This window comes from Xiphophorus couchianus, chromosome 9, assembly GCF_001444195.1.
Source record: "Xiphophorus couchianus chromosome 9, X_couchianus-1.0, whole genome shotgun sequence".
NCBI classification, from domain to species: domain Eukaryota; kingdom Metazoa; phylum Chordata; class Actinopteri; order Cyprinodontiformes; family Poeciliidae; genus Xiphophorus; species Xiphophorus couchianus.
In genome coordinates, this window is record NC_040236.1 from 6628781 (window position 1) to 6651286 (window position 22506).

The 22506-nt window shown below is 39.1% G+C and overlaps 2 protein-coding genes across 3 annotated transcripts; one reads left to right on the forward strand and one right to left on the reverse strand.

The window, feature by feature from the left end:
- The first annotated feature begins 5 nt into the window (after positions 1 to 5).
- psmg4 (proteasome (prosome, macropain) assembly chaperone 4) lies at positions 6 to 2748 on the forward strand. The gene is made up of 3 exons (XM_028027926.1): positions 6 to 920; positions 1011 to 1086; positions 2404 to 2748. The coding sequence occupies exons 1-3, from the start codon at positions 744 to 746 to the stop codon at positions 2523 to 2525; spliced, it is 375 nt and encodes a 124-aa protein (XP_027883727.1). The 5' UTR covers positions 6 to 743; the 3' UTR covers positions 2526 to 2748.
- slc22a23 (solute carrier family 22 member 23) lies at positions 2632 to 22470 on the reverse strand. 2 transcript variants are annotated; one of them, XR_003596874.1, is made up of 11 exons: positions 21240 to 22470; positions 19980 to 20083; positions 18063 to 18217; positions 10470 to 10656; positions 9257 to 9384; positions 8716 to 8818; positions 8304 to 8530; positions 6789 to 6821; positions 6560 to 6683; positions 4212 to 5698; positions 2632 to 4160 (listed from the first exon to the last, which is right to left on the reverse strand). XR_003596874.1 is itself a non-coding variant. In XM_028027924.1 (10 exons), exons 1-10 carry the CDS (start codon positions 21657 to 21659, stop codon positions 5278 to 5280), a joined length of 1902 nt encoding a protein of 633 aa, XP_027883725.1. In that variant the 5' UTR covers positions 21660 to 22470; the 3' UTR covers positions 2632 to 5277. The 2 variants fall into 2 exon arrangements, 1 of the variants encoding a protein (XP_027883725.1); XM_028027924.1 differs by having other exon boundaries at positions 2632 to 5698.
- Between the last annotated feature and the right edge of the window lie 36 nt (positions 22471 to 22506).

Below are 22506 nucleotides of genomic sequence, written 5' to 3' on the forward strand. Positions count from 1 at the left end.
TGTTACAATTTGGGGGCCCTTCCCACATTTGACCAGGTTGGACAGCTATGTTTGGTAAACAAAATCTAAAAACTTATTTTTGTTTGATGATAAAACTAGTTTGATTATCAGAAACATTTAAATGTGACCAAAAAATAATATACTTTTATATGTGGAAACATATGGATGGATGGATGGATGTGGAAACAGTTGTCATAGAACTATGAAATCAACTGAGTTGATCTCTTAGCACATGCTTTCCTATCTTGATCTGATATTTATGAAAACAATTATTTAATTACTTTCGGAATATAACTTTTTTCAAACGAAACTTTTTTTTTGCCAAAATGTTGGCCTGTTGCTGTTTTTGAAATATAAAATATGTTCTACAATAACAAACAAGACCTTTAGGATAAATTAAGGACCATAAATTAAATAACTAATATTTTTTTTCTAATTGCCGAAATGTGAAATGTATGCACATTCAACATTTGGTAAACATTTCATTGTAATATTTTCAAAAAGCAATTATTTTATTTGTTGCAGTTTGTGCCGGTGTTCTGACTATCCGTGCTATCTCGTCAGATTTTCCCAAGGTAGGGCGGATTAATGGGTAGCGCAGATGGTTAGAACACCGCAGCTAGCCCGATGCATCTAAGATCGATTGGTTTGGTCTGCCATTTCCCCACTGTAATCAGGAAGTAGCTCCTGTTGTTTCACACGGGTCGACATTTTCCAATGTTAGCGTGACAAAGTGCGTCAAAATGACTGAAATGCTGAACGGTTCGGACTTCGGGGGAATTTTGGTGCATAATTTCTCCGAGAAGATTCTGGAGCAGGTCGTGCACTTCCACGTGATGAAGTTGAACGAAGGCTTTTTCCTTTGGGTCGGTTCGGCTCCTGCTCTATCCAACCTAGCGGTTTCAATGAGCAGCAAATATGTGAGTAAATGGGTTAATTCAGCAGCTGAGTTTCCGCTTCTCATTGATGTTTTCTAAGTTCAGTACATGTTTTTTTCTTATGGTTTTCAGGATTCGATGCCGTTATCTACATTGGTGATGGGAGATCCGTCAAATACTGCAGCAAACTCTTTGGCACAGAGGCTAGGTAATGTATAGTATTAATTTAATGTTTTATCACAATGTTTCTGTACTCGGGTATAATAAGTCTAAGTTAAAGCTTGTATTAGGTTAAAGGAGATATTTATCTACACTGATGATTTTGTATTTTTCAGCTAGTTTTGGCTGGATGCACAGATTTTGATAATGATACATTTTTACTGTGCTTTGAGAATTGTAGAAATTAAACTTGCAGCATTTGATATTTCAAGTTCTTTCGAAACTGAAAGTGATATTGACATTGATGCTGAAGGAACCTGATGAATAAATACTAGTTTGCCTGTTGTACAACAGCAGCAATAGTACCAGCATTTTGATCTCCATCATATGTTACATATAGATAGTGAATATCAAATTTAACACTAAGACATGCAAGTAAGAAAGGTAAATAGTATGAACTAAGTAAGACATTTTAAACAAATGCATAAAGCATAACAAAAACACTGCAGGTTCTGGTGAGTGATATAGTAAGGACCCACTATGTTTGCTCTCTTTATATTGCAAAAATTGCACACAGGCATCAAATTAGGTGCACATGTTGACAGCATCGTTACTCATCATTTTGAAGGAGGTATACTCTGTTTAAACCAACTAGTTTGGTGTTTTTCTGACTGTTGGAGTGAGGTCATAAGAACTGTCTGAGGCCTTCAGAAAAAGGATTCTAGTAGCCTATGAGGTTGATAAAATTTAAGAGGTTTCAAAATACTTTCAGATCATTTATTCAGTTGTATGTAAAATAGTCTTAAAGTGGAGGAAAATTCAAAACGACTGCCAGCATGCTCAGGTCTGGTTATCTAATCAATTTCACCCTGAAAGCAGACCGCAAGACGCTGAGAGAAATTTCCAAACCCTTGCTTGTTAAATTAATATTTTTTGTTTCCTCAAACTTCAGTAACTTTAGCAATCTTTTTTGTGCATCTCACATACTAAGCTCTCCTGCTCAAACTACAAATGCATTTTGCAATAAGCAGGCATTCCAACTGTATAAGATTAATTGCAATAGAAGCAATGTTGCAACAAAGAAATACTCAAAATCCCTTGTCTTTAGTAGGATCAACCCTTTGTATGTCATTAATTTTATAGAATATACCTTACTGGCTCCGATTTCTCAGGCTAAATTCCCACCATATTTTTAAGTCATGCTTTTAGTTAGCACAGCTCGAAGCATAAGTCGCTTAAATAAACCCTCTAACTTCCAAATGCTTTATTCCCTCACATACATAGTTCATGTATTATTTTTTAACATTAGCCAGTGAGTTTGTCTAATGAGCCAAGTGAACAAAGATCTTTCTGTTTTTCTTCACAGCAAAGAGGACCAAAAAGCAAGTTTTTGTGAGTTACAGTCTTCCGATGACAGACTCCAGCCTGGGTTTGTTGGTGGAAAACCGGATCAAAAAGGAACTGGAGCTTCACCCTGAGAACTTTTAAAAACATGTCACCCCTTTAAGACATTTACTTTCCTTACATCAACACTTGCTTATTCTTTTCATTGTCCTGCAACCAAACTCCCAAAACAAAACAGACACACAAGCAATGACATCCACTGTTCTTTTATTGACATAATAAATTAAGTGGTTTATTATCAAAACATGTAGGCCTATGGCTTTTTGTACATATGCATCTTATTAAAAAAATAACACTTAGAAAACAGCATTAGAGACTGAGTTTTTTTTCTGTTTTTCATTGCTTTACCTGTTAAACATACAAACCAGTAAACCCATACAACACTAATATGGTTCGAATCATTGTTTAGATTAGTAGGCTGGTTCATCTAGTTGATGTGCTTCTAAACATGTGAAGATCAAGATCCATACATTATGAATGAATGGCACATGTACAAATCCTACTCAGTATTCACATAGTATAAATGTTCACAGTTACAACTAGGCCAGTTCTACACTGCTGTACTCTAATCTTCACACGTGTTTATTTAAAAAAAACAGTATTTTATTGTGCTTTCTGCCTAATGTTAAACATAGAAACAGCAGGATTATAACAATACTAAAATACATAGAACGAACAGTGACAATTGGAGCGGAAATATTTGCTAATGAAGGAGGTAATTCAAGCAACAAGTTTGCCCTTGGCATCATTAGAAAATAAATACTGGATTTCTTCAGTTACATCTCATCTCAAATCTGTAAAAAAAAAACACAGAGCCAACGAGATAAAGCCATTGAAATGCTGAGATACATCATTTAGACATACAGCAGTACACCGCCCTAATATCCATTCAGCTCTCAGATTTGTTTCGTCATCAAGTCTCAAAAGGCTACACGCAAAAGTCTGCCGTGGTCTCCGGCTGTTTGTAACGTTCGACAACCATCATATGTGCCCCTGACAGTGTTAGTCTTTATTTAAAGATCGGCGTCTACGCCGACCGCATCTCAGGATAAAGTGCCACAAATGGACTTCAATTAGTGGACACAAATGAGAAGGGGAGAAAATATACATGTAAAACTATTAAAACCATTTGTCCCCTTTCATGCAAACAAAAAAATATTTATAGTGGATTAAGCCTGTATTTCCAACATATTGGCTAAAAATTCACAAACACTTGATTGTGTCTTTGACATTTAGTGCAAAATAATGTAAGAAACTCTTTGCCCCCTTTCAGATTTCTTCTGTTTTTGCTTTTGTTTGTGACACTTGTATACTAAAACCATAAAGCAAGTTTTATGTCAAAGATAACCTGAGTAAAACACATTTTTCAAATTATTTTATATATTTAGGGAGCCCCAGTCCCTTTCTTTTTTAAATGATGACTTCGCTATGATCACTTACGTTTCTGAAAGTTGAGTTCAGTTTCACCAATCTTGATTAGCTTCAGACCAGTAAAATCAAGAAATTACTTTAGGGGAAGTGTAAAAGCATGAAGAATGTTGAATGATCTAAAAAATCACACACATTGAACTGATCTAAAGAAATTTATGATCAGATTGACACCTATGGATTTAGAATGGATGATGAAACTATTTCTAAGGCTTCAGGACACCAAATAACCATATTGTCCACAAATGGAGAAAACAATGAACATCAGTGAACCGGAATCACACAGAGCAGCTCAACCAGGTCACAAAAGAACCCAGAACCACATCTGACAGCACTGCAGACCTTAGTGTTCATCATGCAACATTTAAAAGAGGCTGGGTAAAAGAGACACTAATGGAAGAGTTCCCACTGGTGAGCAAAAATACCACAAAAACCCATCCCATATTCCCAAAATTAAACATCTTGACTATTCCACAAGACTGAATTGATGGGACCATGAATACTGACATTTAATGTCAGCAGCAGATGTTCAGCCAACACAAATTAAAGTGTTCTACTGGCCTGTTCAAAGTCTAGATTGGGATCTGCCTGAGATTCAGTGGTATGACTTTAAATAGATAGTTTTCAAGATTGAAAACTATCTAGTTTCATTGAACTGAAGCTATTCTGCAGAGAAATGTGGACCAAAATTCCTCCACACCAACATATGTTACATAGATACATCCATCAATTTTCTTTACTCCCATGTCCCTACTGGGGTAAGGAGGGGTGCTGGTGCCTTTCTCTAGTGAATGTTTCGGGCGAGAGGCGGGGTCACCCTGGACAGGTCGCCAGTCTGTCGCAGGGCAACACAGAGTTGGGTTTTTCAAGTTGGGTTGATTTACCTTTTTTTTCACTTGCTAAATTGAATTAGTACATGAAAACTACCTTTTTTTTTTGTATTTGCTTAGGTTATCTTTAAACGTTCACCAAAAACCAAAACCAGAAGTTGAACCATATAGTTTTCCATACGCAAGAACTATTTGGGCCCACTCAAATGATCCACAATTAGCCTGTTTCAACAGGGCAAATCTACAAACACAAAAGTCACAAAGTTAATCTGCCATTGGTTTACTTCCCTGCATTCATTTACTTTAAGCAGTGCAGAAAAATCAACGTCACATTCTGACTTCAGATAAACCAGGTCCATACAATATTTTTTGGCAACTCCTGAATGAATCATTGTCACTAAACGTTACACAAGCTTGCTATCATTGTCATCATCTCAAACCTCACTACAGTTTAACAGCAGTTCATCTGGTTTGTCCGAACATTTTTGCTCCTTTTCTCCTAAAACATTTGATCACATCTTAGATCTGGTTATCGCTGCATCAGTTATTTGCACAGTAGAAGACTATTGCTGTGATGTTCATACCCCGTTGGCTATGGCACAGTTACCAATCACCTCACCACCAGTTGCAAGAGCATAGGAAGCAGGTACCGCTGCCAGAGCGGTGGCGACTGCCGCCGTAGCGCCCCCTGTGGCTGTGAGATGTAACGGCGTGTCGTGAACACGCGAGTAGTCCCTTTCGTACTTGACGAGGAGGAGATGCTGCTCCCCAGGATGGAGCAGGGTCTGACGGGTGAAGGTTTCTCCGTCGGCGAGGGTCTCTGGCAGGGGTTGTCCCCGCGGCTCTGGCAGCAGCAGCAGGCAGATGATGCACAGCAGCGTGCAGCAGGCGAAGATCACGTGATGCAGGAAGTAGCCCTTTTGGTTGTGCAGCTCCATGATTGGGGCGGTTAGCATCCCGAAGCCTGCACTAGCCAGGACAAGGCCCAGACCTCCACCCCTGTATAAAGCGAAAATCAAACTCACTTATGTTCTGACAGAACAGCAGACAAAAATGGTATTCACACAAACATAGCTGAAATATTTCTAGTAGAAAAAATTCAGTTATGATGGTCATAATGTGTAAAATAAAGCAGCATTCCAGGTGAGGTGGACTTGACATTTGCATTTACTTTACAAATAGTGCTCATAAAGGAGTATGTAGAAGTTAATCTCCATACCTTTTTTTATAATAAATGTGTAAAAGCAATTAGATTATGTTCCAAAGTCTTATTTAAAAGGGTTAAATAAATAGCATGATACGATTGAACTGGTATTTTTATTAAATACTGTGAGCATTTCATTCTTACAAAGTACTTTAACACCTTAATGGGCTCCTGTGATGACCATAAAATATGGCTCTGAGATGGGAACTGTTTTTTAAATCAAAAAAAATTATTCAGATCCCAACCTGACTTACTTGACGAGCAAGAACTGAACATGTGTAATCTATTTTGTTTATGCAACACAATTATTTACTGGGGGGAAAACTCCCATTCATTTGAATATTCTTCTGAGATTATCTTGTCTTCTAAAGCATGTCAAATGTTTACACTTTTTCATATTTGCTAATTTTACCTACAAAGTAAAACTGGATGCTGAGGTCAATATCCTTGCAAGGTGTTTTTAAGCCTCATAAATCAAATATCTTGAGGTCACCAAAGATTACTTGCTTCTTGTGACCACAAGAGAGAGCAGTTGCTCTTCTTAAATTGCACTGTGATCAGGAGAATGCAATGTAATTTTACTGTTATACTACTTGCAATTAATTTATGTTGTTGGTTTAAACTATAACAGTAAAAACAGCTACGTTAGGACTCACCTGATGACAGTGGGAGTGATTTCAGCACAAAAGAAAATACTGAGTGTGCTGACAGCATGAGAAGAAAACATGCCGATGATGGAGAAGGCCACTGAGAATTTTCTGTTCAGTGTGTCTCGTAGAACTGTCCCAAAATCCCCCCCCAAAAAGCAAGATGAAGTCAGCAAAGTAAAAAGACCTGATGAGGAAAGCGTTTTAGGTCAAAATTGAACTGAAGCAGCAGCTGTACCTGTGTCATGGCGGAGGCTGTACTTTCCAATTACTGGAGTCCATTAGTGAGCATTGAAGAATGGAAAAGAAAGGAGAGCAATTCATTAGTAAGCACAAATGGTAGAACAGTGCTGACTCAAAACAACCCAAAAAAAAAACAGCCCTTAGGAGGACTCTGAACAGGAACAATAAATAATGACTACTGCACAAGTAGGTCAGAAATGCAGAATGATGGTTAAACTGCAGTCTGTGCCGTTTTAATGACTCAGGAACTTCCTGCAAGGTGTGCTGAATAACCAACTTTCTGCCCAACATAAGATTCAATACTTAGATTTATTATTATCAATGCTCATTCAGTTAAGTTACCTTTAACTACAAATTTGCTATGCATCTCAAATTCAATGTGTTTAAGTGATCTAGAAATACAATATGTAATAAAAATTGCCTGTTCAAACAAACAAAAAAGAATTTATGAAGGATCAGTTAAGAGATGTAAATGTCAGCACGTCTGGCTAACTATCTTAATTTAAATTTTGATTTTGCTTGCTCCACAAAATAATGAAATAAAATGGGTAACATACAAGATATTATTAAAAAAAGTTGTTATAGGTAACACCTGGAGGATTTATACTAGCTGCACCGATCATAAACATATTATTTGATAGGAATACACAATAGAGTCATTTGTATTCCACAATTATTTCCCAGAAACTGCAAGGTATTTTCCAAAACTTTCATTGTACTTTCAAAACTAGCCTGTATTACAAATCATGTTGTAACTATCATTATAAGATACATACAAGTTCACAGAAAGCAACTTGTAACTCATTTTCATTCTTGGAAACTAATCCGCGACATCCAGCAAAGTAACTTATATGTTGTGGCAGTGAAACTTGCACATTCCAGGATGGAACTTGCGTATGAAGTGAGCTGTAACTCCCTTCAAAGTAACTTGTAAGTACCAGCAGAATGCTGTACCTTGACTTGTAGGTTCTGTGAAGTAGCCTGTACTTCCACCAAGGTATCTTAGTCAATTCAAAAAGTAACTTGTACGTTCTGCCAAATGACTGACTGAGATTTTTTGTGACACCAAATGAGTTCTGGATAAAACTTTCAAAGGCAATAATATAGCTACAATTATTTTAAGCTCAATGGAAATTTCCCCATTAAATATAGCCAGTGCAACTTGAATCTGGTCGCAGATTTATGGCACTTCAAGTCTTCAGCTGTTGGGCAACAGAAGGTGAGTGTAGGAATAACAGGCACTTGGTGCTGCTCTTGTTAAACGTCCACACCAAGATTCATTTTCTATTGAGCATCAATCAGAATTTGACATTTAAATTGGTAAAAATAGAAGACATGCTGTGTAGCATAGCTTCATTTTCAGACAAAACATGCACTTGTTGCTTGATGAAATCAGATTTCATCACATTACAGTTGGTTCTGCCTTTTATCTACAAAACAAGTCAATGACCTCAGCACAGTTTCCAAAGCAACTTCAAAGTGCCATGCCTCAGGGTAAGTGTGTACTCACAATTGAGCAGACCCAGCTGCAGTAGTGATGCCAAAGCTGTTATAATCATGAAGGTGAGCAGTCCTCCACGCCGACCCATCAGTCCCACTGCAGGGCAAACAGCCAGGCATGTGGCCACGGCGATGCCAGCCATGGTGTAGTAGTCTGTGTGGCACAAAGCCGTGGGCTGGGCCTCTGGGTCCATCATACTGCGGGCGAAGCAGTGGTGGATCCCATAACCTGTCAGACTGCACAAATACAAAGTGAGAACACAGCTGTATACAGGAGGCATGCGTCCGCCACAGGGCCTGAGAGGATTTAGATTCACATTCTTTGAGTCTGCCTGTGGATGAAGTAATTCATGTTGTCAATGCAACGGATGTTGGCTATGATGAGCAAAAGAAGTATTTAAAGGCAACCACAACACACTTACGAGTTCACACATAGCACCACAATGTTTTTCCACAGGTTCCTGGTGCTCATCATCTTGACAATGCAGCTCCTCTGGGGTTTCTTGTGTAGCTCCTGTTCCAGCTCTGGTAGGAAACATGAAATGTACACCTTGAGATCTATTTTTACTTTCAGATGATAATAAGGGATCTTTTGCTAAGGGTCCTTTCTAGCACAGAGAAGCTAACATGGTGTCTTGGTCTATCTTCTTGGTCACTGAGAAAAAATGACAAACATACTAGAGATGAATGTGTGTCTGTTCAAGGAAAAAGATCGTTTTCATCATATTATTTGGATAAAATCAATACACTTCACCAGAAATTGTGAAATTAATTGTTACCAGCAGTATAAACGTACAAATCTTGTCTTTCTGGAAACAAATGTACATCTATTAGTGAGAGCAGCATCACAAGCTGTTGGTGATGGTGTAAAATAACTTGCATAAAGATCTGAGTGAGGCAACCAAAAGTATATTTAGCAGTTAAATGGATTTGAGAGCTTTCATCTGCTAAATTTGTTTTCACCTGCAAGAACTCCACTGGGCTCCGTTGTCATGTCAACCTGGTTTTTCCTGGCGATGCGCAGCATCATGGCTTTGGACCGTTTGTAGTGCTGGGTGGCCAGCAACCAGCGTAGCGATTCGGGGAAAATCCTGCAGATTTAGAAGATGCGGAGTAAAGTTAGACTCTTTGAAAGGTGTTGATGCAGCTCCTGCCTGAACATCAAAAATGAATGTATCCTGTTATGTTCATTCTTTTTGGAATTTATTTAATTCTGGGACTATGAAAGAAAGTAGAACTAGCTGTATAATTAAAAAACCTTTTCTGTGGAGTGGGGTGAATAGAAGCTCATAGCACAACTTCTTAAATCAGAAAAAAGGAAACAACCACAACCAAAAAAAACTCTAAAAATTTGAGTTGGAATTGTTGCGTGTCCTGGAGTTTAACTGATGTTGCTACTTTTAAGTATAACTTATTCAGGCATAAAATTGGATAACATTTCTAAAGCTGTGGGAAGCTGAATCCCAGGGATGAAAAGCTCGCTAGAAATTGCAACAGACATAAGGAATCCAACAGAAAATGGTTTTTAATGAGAAAACAAAATCAGGGATAAGAATTTTTAGAAAACTTTAGAAGAAAGTTTGATGCTACCTAACTTCCTACTTTTCAGGAATTAGGAAATGATTTGACCCAAAATAATAGAAGAAAGTAAAACCTGCTAAATAAAGTAAAATATTTGGTGATCTGGGTCTTCCATGGGGAACAATTTTTACATTAAAATGCAATTAATGAATGGAGCTCCAACAATGGCTATTAGCGCAAAAGTGTTCTTTTGCCAGAATACAGTTGAGCTCTATGGAAATTATATTTTTGTTTTTTTGCAGATTTTGTAAACACTTGATACCAAAAATCATCACTCTATTTCTGACTAAGCCATGTATTTTGTTGCTGTTTTTGGACCAGTGCTGAACAGGAATGAAAGAATGATTTATATATGCTCCAAACAGTTATAAATGTCCTCAAGTGCTTTTGCATTTGTACCCTAAGAAAGACAGAAGAGGAGAACAGACCGTGCTGTAAGAGCAAGACAGAAAGAATGAAGAAGAAAACAGCAGGAGAAAGAGAGCTTTGTTTGGGTGTTGACTGCTAAGCACTGTGTAGTGTGTGTACTGTACAAGCCGTTGCCTGGCTCAGTGTGAGAAACCCTGGATAGATGTCTTCAGAGGGTGGGACTCACCAGACGTATGGTAGCATCAGAACAAAAGGGCTGATGATCACGATCTGCAGCACCTGCCAGTCATCCCCATTCGGCCAATGGCGGCACAGAGTGGCCACCCCTGGCATCAGTAACTGCCCGCCCACCTTCAGAAAACTGGCCACCATGGTCATGGAAAAGCGCCAGCCTGGCAAGCAAAGCTCGATTCCTAAATAAAGAGGCAGAGCAGAAAGAAAGGAAGATTTTATCTCTGAAGATTTAGACTCATTATGTTGTCGCAGCCTGAGAGGAGAGTTAATCAGGTATGATGGATGGGATGCGATTGAGAATATGTCACTAAAAGCAAAGGATTCAATGGTTTAAAAGAGGAAGATTAGTATTTGTCTAGCAGTGAGCTGGTATTAAGTGTATCTTGTAAATTATTTGACAATTTAATGCCAAAATGAAAGCTTTCTACAAATCTTAGCTCTTCAGTATTCCCATTTCCCCAGAAGAGGCTCAAGTTCCCATTCTTACTGCCTGTAACATCTTACACTCCAGATGGCTGGGTCCATATGGTGACGTTGTTTCTCAAGGTCACCATTTTGGGTGTGTGAGGATAGAGGAAGGAGGGGCTCTGAGTAACATGTACTGTCTTTGACTATTATTGAAAATATGATTGATAAATGGGAGGGAAACAAAGGAGGGCGGAACGTAAATTAGTTTCCCCGTTATCTCACTTAAAGGTAGTAGTTTTGCAAATGTCTCCAACCTTTTTCAGATTGTTACTAAAATGAGAAAGGAGTGCACCAAAGAACAAGCTGCTTGTCAGAAAAAATGTCAGAAATATAAGTTTTGATGCATTTGATGAACATGTTAGAAACATCAGATTTCTTTTCCAACATTGCTGATTAGGGGTAAAACTCCGATCAGTAAATAGCCAGCTTCGATTGCTGGTTGATTGATTGGTGCATTATTTGTTGTTTTTTGGGGAGGATTTTTATCCAATACTGAAAAACTAAAAGCTTAACATGGGTTAATAACATTTTAAAAAATCTTTAGAAGTGCATATATCTCCATCATATAAAGCTTAAAGGTCAGATCTCCATTTGGCTCAGAAGGTAGGACCTGAAAATTCAAATAATGTCAAATCCAGCTTTATTATGTCCAGTGGCAGACCTATGCCTACAGAATCTATTCAGACAGAAGAACCAAGAAACAGATTTTAGGTGTGATGAGAAACTTCTATTTGGTAAGGCATGTAGAAACAAGGATTGTTAGCAAAGACGTAAAATTATGGACAATTTGTTAGCTAAGGTCTGTGAAGCCACATTATTTGCAATTCTAAGAAAAACTATGTATTTCAAATTTCCAATTTTTTGTCACGTTTCAAAAAAACATGTCAGACAAATATAAACTCAGGAAATTGCTTTGCAATCCTTTCAATGCTGATGGTTTCAATAACTTTGTGTCTCTTCTCTTCTTGAATTTAGATCAGTTCATGATGTAAATACAAGTAATTTCTTGAGCCTTCAGGTCTGACAGTAATCACACCTGGGTTTTGCTGGTAAAACGGAACCGAAGGAATTTGGATAATCCCAGTTAATTCATGATTTATCTAGGGAGTCATTATCTTCTCGCATGGGCAGGATGGTTTAGATATCTTTTTCTCTCATTCTGTAAAATCATCCTTTGAAAACTGCATTTTTTAGTCACTCAGGTTGTTTGATATTACAATATGTTTGATGATCTCATATAAAAAAAAACAAAAGAACAAGATGACATTATTCTCCTTTACACATATCAAGTTTGTAAAACTACATCAGATTAACAATTCGAAAGTTTACCTAAACTTATGTCACGTATCAAATAACTCTAACCACATTAACATCTGAATAATAATACAGTGAGGTGGACTTGATGTGTTTCCAATCTTACAAAGACATTAGCAGACCTATTAAGGCATTGTTGAAAGCCAACATGGCTCCATGTCTATTTGCATATGAATCAGGTAACAAATCTGATAAATGAAGACAGAATTTCAATGGCAGCTGTAAGTGGTCATACTAAGATCTATTCATTTGTATCTAAATAAGCCAGGACACACAATAAAACCAAATTTAACAGAACCGTACTGGCAAAACAATGACCACCATCACTTCTAAACAGCAAAACAAAGGATGCTCCCCAGTTCTCTGAGGAGGTGTCGAATCCCACTGATATCAACACACAAACACGCACAGGTCAGAATCTTTATTTTTTGTTAAAGCCGACTGTGAGAACCGTTCGTCTTATGCTGATTATCTCACCACTCCCCCATGAGCCAATCCTCCTTAACTCCCCCTTCCTCCCTCTCCTCTGACGCTCTGAAGTGGCTCTCACTCGCTTAAAAAAAAAAAAATATCTACCATCCCCCATCGCCATCCTCCTCCTTTCACGAAGCAGCTTCTCCTCTGACTTTACATCTGAAACTTGCAGAGGCTTTGCAGAACAACAAACCCAGAGTGAAAAAACATGAGACAAAGAGAAGACAACAAAAACCAAAGACCTATTGACCAGACTTGTCTTTCAAGGCAAACAGCGGAGAGCTTTAACACAGAGCCACATTATGCTGTGCTGCAGCCTCCCTAACCTCGCCCGAGGCTTGATAACAAAGTGAAGGGACCATTGGCTTTCTGTCAGCATGAGTTCTCATGAAAACCACTCTGTGGTTTAGTTTGTCTTATGCAGAACAGCTCAGTCACAGAGAAATGTGCACCTAGATTTGCTGCTGGGATGTTCAGTTTAATCAGGCAGTAAGTCAAAAATGAAAAACAATAATCTCAAAATTATTTTTTTATTCTGAACTTTTGGGAGCAACTCTAGGTGCAGCGTTACATAAAGTTTCATGTTCTGCATGCCCAGAATAGAACTACAGACAGGAAATGCTATATAATGGGGAGGGATGTATCCACCATTTCACCTGTATGTGATACAATAGATAGGTGCTTGATGTAAAAATTAGTTGGATTTCATCTGGAGAAGGTAAAGGAAAAAACAAGCTCTTAAAAGTCCACAAATGAAAACAAGGCAGCCTAAAGTGAAGGTAATTCCATCCTTTGTTCAGATATAAATATAATAACCATGACAAAGTTATTTCTCAAGTCATTAAAATAAGATCACTCTGAGGTTTTAAGCAAAGGACCCAAAATAATTTCTTCAAGAGTCACTGCCGAACAAAACCTCTGGTTTGAGAAATTTAATGTGAGAGAATTTAGTTCTATTCATGCTTTATAGAGAGAAGAGTGAAGCTTAATAATAAGAACCTTTTATATAAGATAAAACAGTATAAGGAGAAACCTTCTTCTGAAGCCTCGACAGGGACTTTAGGGAGGAATGGATGGGAAGCGTTTGACAATTCGACAAGGGCACAGCATGACAGCAGCATTAAACCCAGCTGAGTCAGCTGAAGTCACACGCCTCAGTTCAATGAAACACAACCTTAGTACATGCTCTACTTTCTTTGCCTTTGTCATAAGCTGCAACACTCCAAGAGGCAAGGACAGAGAGAGCAGATGGACAATTCTTGATTTCTGGACATAAACCTTCATTGTAGACATATGCTATGATTCCGTGTCGAAATTTGTCACCCTCAGAAGCATTTCCTATCATTTCTTTGAGTTAGAACTGTACTTTTGATTTACAGGATGTTGACCCATTTTATGTGTAAAAGGGTCTCTGGAGATGCCTCATGGGGATTAATTATTCCCTCTGTTGTGTGCAAACCAGAACTGCTCTGAATACTTAAAAGAATTATTCTTATGGACAATTTTTAAGAAAAAGGTACAAGTCAGATCTATATTTGTTTGTAGCCTGAGTTTAGCTTGTTGATTTGTTAGTTTTTAGTTTTTCCATCACCTGCTTTGTTGCCTTTCTCCCGAATGTTATAATGCAGAATCAGTGAGGCAATAAAGCTCGGTCCTTCTGCAGAAAATACCAAAACTTTATTGAATAGATTAGTGGTTTTGTGGTATTCCTAATAATTTTGCTATTGAAAACCAATAATTTTCACCCAATAGCAGGTTCCTGAAAAAATTTATACATCTTTCAGATTCAACCTCAGGTTTTTGGGATCATATTTTTACATTTTCTAAACATGTAACTTTTGGAAGCAACTCCATCTGCCTTGAATCTTAGAATTCTTTCTGAGAATATTAAAATGGCACAAGCAAATTCAAAATACACCAAATTTTCAGCCAACAAAGTAAACAAATTGTGAAGTTAAAGGTAAGGATGTTAGAACATACTAAAAGAGAGAAAGAACAAGGAGAAGGTTGCAGTAAAAATCCTGATGGAATGCTTGCAATGTCGCAACATTGCAAATATTACATCTGTGCAGAAATGGTTCAATAAGCAAATATACCACAAGCACATATTATTTATTAGAGTAAACTGAGGGTCGGTCTGACTGCTTCAGTGTAGTTCATTATGCAGTGCGTGCTGCAGCGAGATAACCAAACATTGAGATTTAATATGAGTGAGACGTGGGGTGGGGTTAATAAATTGGTACAGGATGAGGAAGAGGAAGGGGGTTAATGAAGAGCAGAGGAGATTTAGAAACAGAAGTTCTGCGCCGAATTTACAGTGGCAGCAGTGGGTGAAAAGAGCGCAAGAGGCAAGCAGCTATTTCTGCAACATAAATACTCCTCCTTCATCTATAATACAGTAAATCCATCCTACATGTTTATTTCTATATTTCTCTGTGTGACCTCTTTCCAAATTTGTTGCTCAGCAGTATAACAGGCTTTATGTGCCCCTGTTGTGCTTCAGCATCTGCCACAGTGCAGCTTCATGACAGTGAGGCGGTTTTCTTTTAAATCAGCAGCTCAGTGGGATTTAAATTAAACACTATTTTGGGGGATTAAATACAGAATTTAAGATTTAATGCGGGGAATTTTTTCATCTTAAGAGGCTTTATAGATTTGGTACTTCTTTTAATTTTACAGAGTCGTTCTGATGCGCACCATCATCATGACAACATCATGAATCTACAAACGGTTTGTTTGCTCAGGCAGGACAAACGTCATTTGATGAAGATGAAAATCAAAGCAAACAAAACCAACTGAAATGTTCAAAAACCAACTAATTGATTATTAGTGATGCTATTTTCAGTCATTAAATCAAGTGAATTTAATGGCCTTGAGGTAAAAAAAAACTCTTAATAGAAGCATAATATTCTCAAATTTATCCATTGCAAAACTAGATTTGATGTGCAGTTGGGATCATTATGGTACATTAAGCAGTGTCCACATCTGACCCAAAATGTCAGAGAAAGAAACTACATCATGGCTGCAGAAAGACCAAACATATATATATATATATATTCTAAAGGAAAGTTTTGTACTAAAATGAGACAAAGATTGAGCTGTTGGGACAAATGTTTGAAGATGTCAAAATGACTTTTTTTACATGGTCGTGGCAGCATTATGATGTGAGATTGTGATAATGAAGGTAATGAAGAAGAAATGTTTCACTACATTTGAAATTAATTACTTGACGGTTGAAACTTTGACAAACCTGGATGTTCCAACAGGACCGTCATCTCAGACTCACCTGGCAGCTTGGTTTTAAAGCGTATTTTAAAGCTCCTGAAGTGTCTAACTAAAAGTATGTTTCCTGTGCTAAAAGTCTGTGTTCAAGCCAAGATTGCAATAGATTCAAACTTGTGCAACAAACTTAAGACAAAAAAAATTACACAAGATGTTTGTGTGCCATTGTTCCATCATGTAGAGATCTGAACTATTAAATAACAATATTGAAGATATTTATAGCTATGATTATTGTAGATGTGGATTTTTAAGTAGTTCTAACATGTTTGCAGGAAATGTACTCAGAAATAGCCACATATTGAATAATATTTTCTTTCTGGTACTGATTTGTTTCACTGTGTTAAATTGACACACTAAAATTGGCTTTGACGGTTGGAGAAATATCTTATTTTTATATTATGAATAATGTGTAAAAAGAGCTTGTTTTTGTTCCTCTTTCTGTATGCATGTACACCTCATGCAGCCTCCAACATCTCACAGAAACACCTTTTTGTTGCGCTTTAAATTGCATTCACCACACGATCGCGTCTCACATTCAAGCCGCAAACATACAGCAAACTCAGATGCTTATCTAAATAGCTCTGAGAACATAGGTGACAAAAATTCTGTTTCTGCCCCATATTTTCATTGTTAATCATCACTGGAAATGTTTCTGTTTTATAATCCGTCTTATTTATCTCACTAATTCTTTCTAAGTCCCATAGCCTTTATCTGTGGACTCCCTCTAAATACCACACACCATTGTTATCAAAGCTTCATTCGCTGATGTTTACATCACAGATTAAATCCCAGTCCTCACAGGTTTCTCCGCAGATGGCTCATTTTGTTTGTTAGCCAGAAGAGGGTCATTTGAAATTTATCAGGGAACCCCGCTGAGGGAGGACAAAACAACACCCCACTGCCCGAGCTCAAGCCTGCCTGAGCTTCCCGCATCATGTGTGACTAATCTCACAGTGGCCTAAAAAGAGAGAAGAGGCCCACAGAGGGTGAGACGGGGGAGGCTGGGAATGCAGGGGACAATGTCTGGGAAAAAAAACGTCATCCACCAGTTTGGTGTCAGCTTGACGCCCTGAGGAATGCCTTTCACAAAACATCTAAAAGAAAAGGGAAACACTTTAGATAAAAAAAAGAGGAAATAACATTTGTCTTATCTTTGTTTTTTCTTGCATATGTTGGAAAACCTCATGAATTCAGTAAGCGATGGAAAAGGACATGGCCATAAAAGTGTAAAGATCCAGAACAAAAATGAAGAGACTGAAACTCTTGTTTTCAAATTAAGCAACAAGACGGTTCAAGGTGCTTTACATAATAAAAACAGAAAATTACAAAGTTATAAAGAAAACGCTATACAGTCAACAATTGAACAGACATTATGTTTTGATAAATGCCATCACCAAAATCGTATATCGAATATGTTGGTCAAAGTTTCATTTGCTATGGTTCAAAAGATTTTTTGTCCAACTACCCGAAATATTTAAATTAAATATACCTTGGGGCTGGACAGGTTGGCTGAAAAATGTATCACAATGTAAGCATTTCATATCAGTCAATAATCCATAATTATTGGTCAGTTTTTTGTTTTAAATATCCGCAATACTGCCACACTGGTGGCGTGACATTTCCTGTTTTATCCACAGTTTTCACTCCCCGCTATTGTTTAGTTTTAAGCAGTTATGAGGGATGGTGGTGAAACCTTAAACTGCTGCTGCTGCACAAATTACCCAACAAGTTGTTGCTAGGTAACCACAGAGTAAGTGAATTAGTTGATGCCACTCACCTAGCTCCCAGAGTTAGAAAAAGACCGGCACTGTAAAAACCTAACAGGTGTTTCTTGGGTCTACTGTGTTCACACAAGGAGTCATTCATCACTGAAGTTCCACTGTTAAACTAGATTGGATACAAACTATTAATGTAGGAAGAAGAGTTTTTAGTATCTCCCCTTTGTCTCCTTCAGGGTTTCATAGCTGACCAAACCATAAACCAGGATAGACAAACCGCAAGAGGACAAAAGGCAGACAACAATCAGAAGGCGACAGCTTGTACTTACTGAGCACGTAGAGGGAGAGAGCGAGGCCCGCCAAGCAGAAACCCTCAAAGAAGCGCAAAGTGCTGAACATGGTGACATTTACAGAGAAGGCGACAGACAGGCCGAACACCAGCATGAAAAGCGCCGAGAGAATCAACACCGGGTGTCGGCCAAACCTTGGAAACAGAGAGAGAGAGAAGCAGCAAAGAGTTTAAAAAGTGAGAGAGACTGCAGAGAAATCAGGTGAAAGAGATCACTGTGTGCACTGGTTCAAAAGGGGCATGAGGTCATTAGGGCAGCAGGTCAGTGCTGCTGCATTGTTTTCATTGTTACTGATCCATTTCCTCCCACGGTCCAGATTAGGTTCTCCCTGAGGCTGCAGACCTGAACCAGCACAGCAACGTCAGTGTGAAACTCGGAGATCTGCTGGTAACTCAGAGAAAAAATGCTGGCTTAGCTTTTCTTCTGAGTTTGTCCTCACTTTAAATTGTTCCAAGTAAGTTATGTGAGGATTACATGAAGCTTCTGGAAGTGGGCCTAAGAACAGTGAACTCAAACTTTTCTTCAAGGTTAGGTTCTATGGGTTCATTGTGAAATTAAAACTAACTCTGTGGCCTTTTCAGTCAAATAACTTTAATTTATCCAAAGTATTGAGTTAAAGCTAAAAAATAACTGTGTTTTGTTTCTGTGATGAGCTCATGATTACAGGCCTGCTTCCACCTGGACCAGTATCAGGTGCATGTGGTCATATCCAGACAAAAACTGGTAAAAATCAGACATAAAGATGTGAAGGTGATAATATAGAGCTCTGTTTCTGCTGACTAAAGGAAAACACATTTGTAATATCTTCTAGCTGAGTGAGCATTTTTTAAAAAAAAATCTTTAAATATACTCCAGTGTGCACAGCCAACGTTAAATTCAGGCAACTGACTTTAAAGCAGACATCTTCCAGGATCCGACATGCTCAGCTCTAATGAATCAGGAATATCTCTGAGATACAGGAAGCACCTGGTTTGTGCTTCACTGTTGCTGGAGATTTTGATGTTTTCCACAAACCAAATGAGAAAATACATTATGATGTAAGCTGGTGGTTCAGTAGAGATACTCCACAAATTTTCTAACAGATTTACATCTGAATTTTGGCTAGGGCATTCTGAAATTTGAAAATTTGTCTCCATTAGTCTTCTGTTGTTGATTTTGAGGTGTGTTTGGACTGACTATGATTCCCTCTTTATTGTCCGCTTTTTAGCAGACACCTGAAGGTTTTGAGTAAAATTAACTGGCATTTAGAAAGGTTTGGTGTAATCACCTGGTTCCATCAAAACTGAGTTTGAATAAAGTGACAAAAATATATCTCTCTTAATATTCTGCCATTTAGCAAACACAGATAATTTTGGTAATCCTAACACAAAATGTTCAGTTTCAGTTCATGTCAGATTGTGAAAAATGTTTTTTTTTTTTTTTTTTTTTTTTAAATTGGATGGTCTGCTGCTGTTCTGATTCTTGCTTTCATCTGACCTTTAACAACATTAGCTGCATGTTTTCTTTTTAGAGTTGTTCAAATTAATTAATGTGGAGATGTAGTTCGAAACCAAGTCTAAAATGAAACACTGCCAACCTGTGAGCAGGAAAACACGCGTAAATCAGGTGTTGCAGCTTGTTTTAGAAAGCCAACTCCCCGAGTTTTATTTTGCATTGCAACCTACATTTGTGCAGAAGCATCAGTGCTATAAAAACAAGCTCATTTCAGGACTAGAAACAACTTGAGAAGTTTGGAGAAAATGAATCCAATTACCTGAAGAAAAAGATTTTTTAAGCTTACCTTTTTGTTTATGACTAAAAATAAAATGATTTGAAAAAAGGAAAGGGGTCCTGAAAATCAAGACATTGATCTTATTGTCAAAAACTTCTTCATTAAACTGAGAAGGTGGAGCATACCAGTCAGCCATCACACCCATCACCAGGTAGCCAAATATTGAGCCCACCAGCAAGGAAAACTTGGCTATGTGAACCTTCCAGGCCGAGTCGCACACCAGGTGCCACTGAAATACAGACAGAAAACAGAGAGGAGCAGCTTTAGTCAGTTTGAAATCCTCCAGGAAAAGGGAAGTAAACATCAGGACATGCAACACTTTGAGTGTGAACCAAAACTGTTCTCCCTTATTAAATTTCTCTGTGATTCTGAGATATTCACATTTAAGTCTATAAAATCATGAGAAAACACAAACACGTGTGCGAATGTTAAAAAAAACAAACAAACACAAAACTAACAAACACATGGGAAAGTGTGAGCGTGTCCTCACTGACAGAAATCAATAGTTTTCCTCTCATGGGTCAGTGAACGCACCACTGCAGCTCTCCCTATCTGAAACACAGCCAAGGACTCAAATGAAGAGGCACAGCTTGTTCTTTATCTGCTTACAACTCTGAAATCAGCAACCCTGCAGTCAGATTGGGCTGTGTGTGGAAAGTGTTTAATAATAATTCAGAAAACTACTTGCTGAGCCGCCACCCTGTGCAAGGGGGGAGAAATGGGACAATTAGTAAGTTTGCATGATTATTTTAGCAATGAGAAAGCCTGTCGTGCAGATATGGAGAACACTTCCAACACGTGTTTTGCTACATATAGGTTATTAGTTATAATAATAATAATAACTTTAAAAACTTTAAAAGCATTTATTGTTTCCATTCCACTTCATAACTGTGTGTTGCTTTGTGCTGATTTCTCATAGAAAAAAATAAAATGTGGTGAACTTTGTGGAACAAGACGGAAAGAAAAAAAAGTGGTGTTTAAATGTTCTGTACATTTCCATAACTACTGCTTGATATCATTCAAAGTAATGGCTCATTAGTTTTGATTTGGACATATACCTTGTTTCAAGTTGACCAGCCAACTTTAAATTATTATCATTGCAAGTTAAAAATCATCCTAGTGGGAGAAAAACATAAAAATACAGTACTAGTATATTTTAAAGAAATTTGGGAGGGCGATATTTATGCAATATTTATTTAATTAATCGTGCTGCTTGAGTGCTAAAGTCTAACACTCTTAACCTTCAGCTACTGAGTCTCATATTGAGGTCAGTGGGTAAGCTGCCAGTCAGCTGTTTGCTCCACACTCAGCACCGATGTTCGCTGATGGTGAGGGTAACGATGGGGAACAGAGGGTATCTGCTGTACCGTAGATCCATCTGTTACCTTGGTAACCACATTCTGAAGGAGTCCTGTTTGCAGCTCCAGCCTCCGCTCCTCGCAGGCGCACAGCAGCCCGGCGCTATCCCGGGGTTCCTCCGCGGTGCCGTTGGCCCGGAGCTGCAGCGCGGGCGCGCCGCTGGCAAGCAGAGGTGGACCGGTCCAGTTACTGTGGTTACCCGCGGGCAACACGCACGTCCCGTTAGGCTGTGCCAGCAAGAAGTGATCCGAGAACTGGCTGAAGCCGATGAAGAGCGCAGGTATCCATGTCAGGACCACAAGCTGCTTCTGGTGTCTCCCGAAGCCCCCCAGAGATGGCAACACACATCCGTCGATGTGCGGCAGCAGCCGGGGCGCCGGGCGCTCCAGCGGGGTGAAGCCGTTCTCGGGCGGGTGGTCCTGTGCCTCCGGCCGGCTACCCGCCATCACGGCCCGGCCACAAAAACACAGCAGCTGTGCGCAAACGAAGCCCCCCGCTCCGCCACTCCGCCGCCCTTTGCGCACCCTGTGCTAAACCCTTTGACACAAAGGAATCCCAGAGCGCAGGCAAATCCTGTGAGTTACGTACAAGAGCAAGAGCCCGATAAAAGCAGGGTCCACCGAATCACCGAGCAGAGACCCTCATGTCGAGAGGGACCAGGAGAGGCTGTGTCAGGAGGAGAGGGCTGCGGGGAGGCTTCCGGAGAGGGGCGGACTCAGCCAGGCTTTGTATTCCATGAGTACAGCTCCTACAGCAGGATCCATCCATGTGGGGCTCCACCGTGCCAGGCCTGGGGAGGTGTGAGGGGGTCGTATGACAGCGTGGTTAAAACATCAGTGTGACCTTCATCTCTGAGCGCCACAGGTCTTACACCTGTCCGAACCTTGCCCTCCTGCAGCTGCGCATCATTCAGGTTCCCAGATATCCAACCGATCCACCGCGAGATCCTCGAAACCCGCCGCTCGGCTCCTCTTCGTGTAAATCAATGGAACGCTGTGCCAAAGCGGGGCTTCTAGCAAATACGGAGGGGGGGAGGCAAACCCCGCCCTCCGTCGGTGGCGCTATTCGCAGCGATTGGAGGGGCTTCAAAGAGCGACTGAACCACTGATGGGCATCTGCAGGCAACAATAGTGCCCTTTGTGCCGCCTATGAGTATTAAGCCTGTTAGGATCACTCAGTCATTCATGTTTCCCAACGAAGCGGGATGATTTAAAGTACTCAAAACCTCTGCTCCAGGTGGTTTTCTTTCTTGCTTGTATGTACTTTTAGACAGAGGCGGAGCTAGAGGGGGGG